At 36.6% G+C, this 9,316-nt stretch overlaps 1 protein-coding gene across 2 annotated transcripts in view; it reads right to left on the reverse strand.

Annotated features, from left to right (window-relative positions):
- Positions 1-2,455: 2,455 nt before the first annotated feature.
- Positions 2,456-9,316, reverse strand: part of LOC109068037 (nerve growth factor-like) — a 17,300-nt gene continuing 10,439 nt past the window's right edge. Inside the window, exons 2-3 of one of the 2 annotated variants that reach the window (XM_042758869.1) lie at positions 5,396-5,503; positions 2,456-3,986 (exon numbers count right to left, since the gene is read on the reverse strand). In XM_042758869.1, coding sequence (XP_042614803.1) covers positions 3,373-3,986; positions 5,396-5,471 — 690 coding nt within the window. In that variant the 5' untranslated portion in view covers positions 5,472-5,503 and the 3' untranslated portion in view covers positions 2,456-3,372. Of the gene's footprint in view, positions 3,987-5,395; positions 5,509-9,316 lie in introns of both variants that reach the window. The other variant, XM_042758868.1, reaches the window with a different exon arrangement.

Genomic DNA, 9,316 nt, shown 5'->3' on the forward strand with positions numbered 1-9,316 from the left:
TTAATTATTATCTCAGGCTTAGTCAAGAACATGATTTCCAAGAAATCAAGTAAATCATTAAATGAACAAACAGCCTTCTACAGACCTGCAATAAAATCAGGACATGTGATATTAAATATATTTTGTATATGAGCAGTTAATTATGTTACATTAATTTAAACACTATTATAGAGAAAAAAAAAAACATAAACATGATTTCCTATGAATCAAGTAAATCAATAAATGAATGAACAGTGTTCTACAGAGCTGCAATAAAATCAGGACATGTGATATTTAATATATAGAGGAATTATAGAGGAAATTAGTATTATATCTATAATTATAGAGGAAAAAACATAAATTTGTTCTGGAAAGGCTATTGTAAGAGCAGTGCGCCCTCTTGTGATAAAATATATATAGTACAAACACGTGGACTTTTAGTATTGTACGCCAAGTAGCAGTAAAATTGGGTGAAATGACATCTGCAATCTTAATTCTGCACTTATTCATACTATAACAGGAGAGAACGCTAACATTAAATAGGCCTACTTGCCCTCATCAACCGTAGATTTGCGGATGAACCACTAGAGGGCGCAAGTTGTTGGTTTTTGAATGGTTCATCCAGCTCTGTTTACTGTGTACAGCAGTGTCCTCAAACTCAATTCCTGGAGGCCCACAGCTCTGCACAATTTTGCTCCAACCCTAATCAAACACACCTGATCCAGCCAATCAAGTTCTTCAGGATTACTAGAAATTTCTTAGCAGGTGAGAGTTGGTTGTAGCTAAACTCTGCAGAGCTGTGGCCCTCCAGGAATTGAGTTTGAGACCACTGCTGTACAGTGTACATCTTATCGCTTTAGATACCTTAATTCACTGTTGTCTCTCAATTAAGACTTTGAGACTTTATGTGAGTGTAATCAGGGAAACTTCAGCCTTTCTGAAGACGATAAATCCTACATTGTAGTACGCACGAGGAGGGCGGCCTTAGCCTTGTTTGAAATCTCCATGGCATGTCAGTACCATCCACAGTTCATAAATTTCATTAAGATTCTTTGTGAATTAAACAAAAGGGGTTCTCTTGGATTTGTCACAGCAGATTCTCCATTGGGAGCTGTCCTACAAACAATTAGAGACACGCTTTTTGTTCCATTAACGCGAGCATAAGGAAAATTCTCTCACGTTCTTCATCTGAGCTCACAGAACTGTTTGAAATAACTGTTGACCACAAAACATCCTCTTCTAATGAGAGCAAATGATTGTGTGAAAGTGACTTTGTTTGAAATGACAACCCTTTTACTTGACCTGCATTATATTGCTAAACAAACATGTGCTGATGAAGGACCTCATGGGTGATGTGATATATAAACCTTACAGTCCTGTTGATTATTTCACCCGAACTTTGACCTCGCAGACCTGTGGCTTTCAGGCTTCTAGACATGACCTCATCATTTGGTCACGCACCTGACCTTTGGCATGTGGTCTCCCTCTGTTTACATAATCAAACCCGAGGTGGGTCTCACAGGCCGTGGTCCATCTGTTTTTTAAGACTTCCACATGCTGCCTAAACTAATGTATTCAAAGTCTGATTGGAGTGACACACCTGTTTGTGGTTGTTAGAATTGCTTTTTAACGATTTTCACTCTCAAGGCCAGTTCTCTTGTCTAAGGCATCTAATGCATTCCTGTGCAGGTCCATTTCCATGTGTGTGAGGCACATCTGTTGAGACGTGAGGTCGGTCCCACGGACAGTTTCAACAAACGTTCCGGCTTACTTAAAGTGTCTGACGAAATTTGCCCTGACCGTTTAGTTTTTCTGCCACATGGCTGAAGGTCGTGTCTGAGTCACAGCTTTTTTTAACATCAAAACCAGAAAAAAAAACAACTAATTCCCGAAAGCTTAAATTGAGGCTGTTCTGTAGAGTTCAAGGTTTTTTTTTTAATTATTTTATTTCAGCGTGGCATGCTATGAAAATAATCTGGTCAAAGTGAAATATTTTGAGTAATGCAGTTACAGTGGAAGCCTAGTGGGTCAGCATTTAAAAGCAAAAGGTCATTTATGTTACATTAAGTTTTTTTGACCTGGAAACTGGTCTACTTTCCTAGGTGGATAAACCCCTGGTTATGCTGGTTTCCTTCCATGTTTTTAACTGGTATTGTTGTGCAAATACTAAGTGCAGGTAACTTTAACCTTTTTAGTTGGTTGATAAGCTATTCTACTAAACCATTTATTATTTCATGCTAACATGTAACGTTTGGGTGTGTTTTTTTTCCCCCAAGAAAGGTCATACAGCATTAGAACAAGTCCAGTGAAAATAAATAATGACAAAATTTTAATTTTTGGGTTATTCATGTTACTGAATGCTTGTCTACTAGGCTTTATAAAGTGCATTGCGGAAAACACATTATTATTATTATTATTATTAGTAGTAGTAGTAACGTGAAATTATTTTCTGTGGTAACCACAATTATCACAAATGCTGTCGAAAGAGCTTCAGTCAAAGTGAAACAGATTTTTTTTACCATTTCCAAACCATTTTAATTTGATAAGATGATATATTTCAGAGTCAATATATTTAACAAGAACATGTAGGCCAGTAGACGTTTGTAAGAAAACGCTTGACAATACATTTCTTGCAACTAGGCCCAGGACTTTTTGAACCATTGGAAACTGACTGACAAGCTGTCTGTGAAAATTTTTGACAAGTAGTTGGAGGGGCTTGGTGCCATCAGCCAAAAATGAAAGTCATTCGGTCATTATTTTCTTTGGAATAATGTGCACCAATCAACAGAAACATGTATTAGGAAGTAAATTAGGTTTCTTTTGAAGTCACATTAATAATAAACTCATCCAAAAGTGAAATGTTGTCACCATTTACTCACTCTCATGTCGTTCCAAACCCGTATAACTTTATTTCTTCTACAGAAAAAAAATGACAAAAGGTCAATGCAATTATAATGAACTGAGACTGAGGTTTTCAAGTATGAGTAAATGATGACAGACTTTTAATTTATAGTTGTATTTAACTCAGAATGTTCCTCATCTCCTAATATGCACAAAATAAACTAGACAATAATGATGCAGTTTAATAAATAACAATTACCACACACAACACTGTATGTACATGTTCTCATACTGCTGCAAAAGAAAACTATTATCGTAACAAGACAGAAATACATAAAAAAAAAGAACTGAAAAAACAAACTCTGAAGTCCAAATCGTTCCATTGTAGTATCCTATGTCAAAGACATCATATTTATTCTCCTTAGACAGTCTGTTTTATGTCATAAGTTGTCTTCAGTGGTTTGCACAAGGTAAATGTCCATGATCTCATGGAGGAATATCAAGTTTAATATTATAAGGCTGGCTCTGGCGTGTTGAAAAGCAGCCAGTTTGTTATTGTCTCCAAGACTTTCGGCTCAGCACACACACACAAGCTACATTGATCCTTATGTGTCTCCACGCCACCAGGTTCTTGAATGATGTCAGCGCTCGCACAAACGTGTGTGAATTGGTACAGTGTGAATTCCAATGGCGTGCATCGATTCCCAAACACCCGGATCCTCCGTTCCGCCCGCTGCTGCAGGTCGTCTCAAAAAAGTACTGCTTTTTCTTGGAGTTGTTGATGAGAACATCAGCTAAGACTGTGACCTCATTGCCCGAGATGTCTGTAGCTTTGGTTTTATTTCCCTCCCAAGTGCTAATACTCTCGCAGACGGAGTAAACTCCGCGGTGTTGAGGCGTTCCTGCTTTCCTCTTCGCCCTGCTCCTCTTCTGGTGCCCAGCGGGCTCTGAGTCGGGGGGTTGTTCGCTGAACAGAACGCGGGGTGAGCGGTACCGCCTCCTGATGAAGAGTTTAGGATCCACGATCGGCACAGGGTTGGCCGTGACATCATCCTGTCTGTGGTCAGCGTTCTGTGAACAGATGTCACCTGGGCGCTGGGCAAACATCTGGCTGCAGGACAAGAGCAGCAGGGCTAGCATGGACCACCGCATGGGCTCAACGTGACCTGAGTACAGCACAGGTTAATGTTAGCTTTCATCATACAGAATAGTGGTAACAGACAAATATGATGCCAAATTTCTTTCGATTTTCTTCTGCATAGCCATGCACAGACACTTTGGCTAATATAGGTATACAGTACTTGGCAGCCAAAGAAATGTAGATCAACAACATGACGGTTGATATCTGTAGATCTACAGTTTTAGCATTGTTTTAAATGAAAAAAAAAAAAAGCTCAATAAAGCTCCAGTTTAACATGCTGAAATATTTGTGATTGAAGAATTTTTTTTGCTTTTCTTTTTTTTCCACACTACTTGTTTTCAAGTAGTGACATCAGGCATCAAAACGTTATTATGTACAATAGAATGAAATCATTGTTGGTACTTTTCCTTACTGCACAGACAAAAGTTGTCCAGAAAAATAAGAGTATTATCTACTTGTTATACTGGCTGATTCATACAGTATATTTAAAATAATTTGTATTTATATTAAAAATGCTTAATATTTAAATATTTTCAGAGACAAATATTAAATTGTTCTCTACTTAAATATCGTCTGTTTTACTGACAGTCATGTATATTATATTGATGGTCATATGTACATTTAGAAAATAAAATAACATTAAAATATTTAATAGAATTATATTAAAAAAGATATACATATATACATACATATGTACACACATCATCATCTTCTGCAGGATAAAAATCTTTATATATATATATATATATATATATATATATATATATATATATATATATATATATTAACAAAATACCCAACAAGAGAATATTTTTTATAGTATCTTCAACTGGATATTTTGACAGTATTGTGGTACATTGATAATATCAGATTGGTAATTTTGAGTGAGTGGGTTTTTTAAGTGACGTGACATACAGCCAAGTATGGTGACCCATACTCAGAATTCGTGCTCTGCATTTAACCCATCCAAAGTGCACACACACAGCAGTGAACACACACACACCGTGAACACACACCCCGGAGCAGTGGACAGCCATTTATGCTGCGGCGCCCGGGGATGGTATTTGATATATACCATAATACTGAATGATTACCATATCTTGAAACTATACAATTTTCATGGCAATTCTTAAGCATTAGTACTAGACATCCAAAACCATTCCAGTACCATGGTACCATGTCTAATTTACTGTCCAGTGGACTTTGTGTCACTTTTTGTTGAATCTGGGAGCTGAGACTATATACTGTAATTGACAGCTATTCTTTAACAGCTATTCAAGAAGTAGAAATCCCTCAGACTTGTGCATCAGCATAACCTGAATGTACCGCCACAAACTAGCATGGTATAGCTTTGACTTTTTAAAACTGAAAAGAGGTTTATATCTTTTCTTTACACAGGTAATCTTGTGCTAAGAAAGAAAAGAGTGTGTTTACCTGTGAAATGTGTCCAGGTGAACTGTTTTCTCCCGTCTGTCTTTAGCGTAGCTCTCCTGTGCTCCTCATGGTACATGTATCGACCAGCGTGGCATCTTCTGCTTCCAGCTACTCTGCAGAGAGGTACAGAAAAGCATGAAGCAAGCTGTAATTTCATATAATTACCATTTACCACATACGTATCGCTCATGCAGCTTTGGATTCTAGTGAATCAATTCATTCAAGCAGATTTACAAAAAAAATGATTCACCAGACCGAGGAGAGGAGATATGTTAGTTTAGTCTTTTTTTCTAAATCTAAAATTGCTCTCAATGACATCTCACTGCCGTCAAGGAGAAACATTTGTCATATTCAAAAGATCTCCTCTGACTCCTATTTCTTTCCCACAGGGAGAAACACCTCATCCGTCCAAATAGATTCCTTCCACTGGTGAAATTCTGGGAGAAAAGTGCACTTCAGACCCCTGAAGTGCATTTCAGACCTCAGAGACCATGTTTCAGTGAATAAATAACATCTTTTATGAGTGATGTACTTGTAATAATCACTGTCAAATTACTGCTCAAGCGTGACATGCGCAGACAAACAAGACAGACCAAAAACCCAAATGTGACACATCAACTTACACCCCACACCCAAACCATCCGACTGCCACAACATACACATGCCTCTAGTAAATTGCTTTGGATCACAGCCTTTCTGTGTGGCTTGCGGAGGTGGTCTAATAAATCCTCAGCCACTGACCTCAAACACATTAGCTGTGATAGAAACAATTTAACACGTTCCGTCTGGCATAGCCGGTGTTATCACGCTGACACAAAGAGCCGAGCCAGGCGGTGCACTCCATTCAAAACAGTTTGCTTTCATATGGTAACAGTTCCTGAGTGGCATGGGTTTCATGGGTGTAACGTGAGCCCTTCCAAAGCACACATACGCATGGCCTTATCTGCAGCCTCCACAGGGCTATGGATTCCAGCGCCTGGAGGGCAGCTTTTCTTTAAGCACTCATGTGTGGCAGAGCTCAGAGATGAAGCGTGGCTTTCTGCTGGCCCTGGGCCGTTGGACCAGTAGTCTGTGCACAGGCAGCATCCGCTTAAGTGCACACTGAAGACTCATGCTAAAGTCTACATAGTTTCACGAGAAGCTGTCACATGACATTACATAAAATGAAAATCTTTGCTATTTAGGATGAGGTGAAAAGGCGGGCATGTTCGAACCATCCTGCCAAAAAGAAGCTAGTCAGATGAAACTTATCTTAAAAGGAAGAAAAATACTCGGATGGAAAACATGGGTTCAATTCAATAATTCAAATTTGAAAATAAATGAACTCAATCTAACAATCCATTAGAAGGAATGACTAAATTACAGTGAAATTCCTTTTTTTTTTTTTTTTTGGCGGTTTTCCTTTTTTCTACAATATATTAGGAATAAGGACCCCCCCTCCACACACAAAAAAAGGAATTTCACTGTAATTTAGATAATTTTGAATATTAGAATTTTTTTATATTTTTTGAAAATGTGTAATGAAATTGTAAAATTAAAATGAATACATATCTATGTGTGTGTGTACTCTTCATATTTTTACATATTTATACTTTACAGTTTTATTACAAATTTTAAAAAATCACACACAATTTTTTTTTTATTTTTTGTATATTTGAAAATTGTAAAATATTCTTAAAAATGTGTAATAAAACTGTAAAATGTACAAGTTTAAGATAGCATATAAAAGTGTGTGTGTACATACATACATACATATATATATATATATTTCTTCTTTTTTTTTAAGGTTTGTTTTACTATACTTAATTTTTAATTGCTGTCTGATCAGCTTTGTCACTGAAGGCAAGCTGCCTAAATAGATGTTCTTCTTATTGCATATATCTTATTGCATATATGTATAAATCTTATACTGTATGTAGTATTCATATACTGAGTTTTATAGTTAGAGAGGACTTAAAGAACACTTATTTAGGCAACTTGGCCTCAGTGACAAAGCTGATCAGACAGCAATTAAAAATAATGACTAAACTATTTTATTGCCACCATAATAGTTTATCAATGCTTCACTGAAAAATGTATGATTGTTAATAAAACCAACCAAGGACATAATGCAGACAAACACACTCACATACACACATCCAGATGGCTGGCTGTATGGGGTTTGTTATGAGATGGTGTGAAAGACACATCACTGGTGTTATTGACAACAGATGATAATGAATCCAGATGGGGACATATAATCAGCTCTGGATATAGAACTGGACATTATTGTACCATTACATAAACACCCTGTTAGCAATTATAAGATATCCATACATATCTCATCTTCATTAGACATAAACATACATGTATGACTTACATGTGAAACATGATCAAACCCCTGCCCTTAAGTTTTTAACTTTGGTGAGTAACACCATTTGCGCAACAGACATAAATGACACTATGCAGCTCATAGATGAGGTGTGTTATTACTTTTCTAATGAAAAAAATCCAGGCATAAAATATGGACCCATGACGCCCAAGTTAGTGTCAGAGTTATCAGAAATATTTATATTAATGGTACATACATAAGGAATAGTTCACCCAAAAATAAAAAAGAAATTGATGAGAATTTACTCACCTTCAGGATGTCCAAGATGTGGATGAGTTTGTTTCTTCATTGGAAGAGATTTAGAAATTTAGAATTGCATTATTTGCTCACCAATGGATCCTCTGCAGTGAATGGGTGCCGTCAGAATGAGAGTCCAAACAACTGATAAAAACATCACCATAATCTGCAAGTAATCCACACAACTCCAGTCCATCAATTATCTTTTAAAGTGAAAAGCAGTGTGTTTTTAAGAAACAAATCCATCATTAAGACTTTTCAACTTTAAACCATCACTTCTGGCCCAAATAAGAATCCCAGTTGTCCTCTCACATCAAAATTTCCAAACAGTACTTGAACAGTACAACTTTTTCACTGGAGAAAGTAATATTATGAATTGAGGACATGTATTTTAGCCGGAAGTGACGGTTTTAAGTTAAAAACATATATATACTGTATATTTGTTGTTTATTACAAACATGCAGCATTTCACTTCATAAAACATTAACTGATGGACTGGAGTATTGTAGATTACTTGTGGATTATCGTAATGTTTTTATCAGGTGTCTGGACTCTCATTCTGACGGCACCCATTCACTGCAGAGGATCCAAATCTGTTCCAATTAACAAACAAACAAACTCATCTATGTCTTGAAAGACCTGAGGGTGTATAAAGTTTAAGAAAAATTTCATATTTGGGTGAACTGTTCCTTTAGAGAGAGATATATAAAAACCTTAAATTAACATTGAAATAACATTAAAACACTAATTAAGAAATTAATAACCGAAGAACAATGCACACACCAGTGCATCTAGTGTTCTGCAAACAGCCACCCAGCAGGTCAACATGATCAAGATGAAGTACCTGCTCTTCCTTTGAGGACGGGTCATCACAGCTGAATGCACACACATCACTTCCTCTAGCCAGAGGCTGTATGTGTGTGGTACACAGTGTAAGGTTCAGGCTATTGTATCAGACAGGTGCTCAGGCCTCTCCAAGGACCGCCTAAAACGGTTACATTTTGTCTCTTGGCAGTGATGAACAGATATGACAGTTAAAGTTTAGTCAAGTCGAAATCTATTTATCAAGTTTATACAAGCTCCAGAGAATAACATAAAGAGAGAATCAAAAGAAGTAGCAAGGCTCAACAATGATTATAATTTTTCATTCACTCACAGTCAGGACAGATGTTCTGATTGTTGCTTGCCCTGACAACTCTTTTGCTGTAAAATTAATAATTATTTAATTACATACACTACCAATCAACAGTTTGTGTTTTTTTTTTTTTAAAGAAATTAATACTTCTGTTCAACAAAAACATTAAATTGAGCAA

Source organism: Cyprinus carpio, chromosome A6 (genome assembly GCF_018340385.1).
Source record: "Cyprinus carpio isolate SPL01 chromosome A6, ASM1834038v1, whole genome shotgun sequence".
Taxonomy (NCBI): Eukaryota; Metazoa; Chordata; class Actinopteri; order Cypriniformes; family Cyprinidae; genus Cyprinus; species Cyprinus carpio.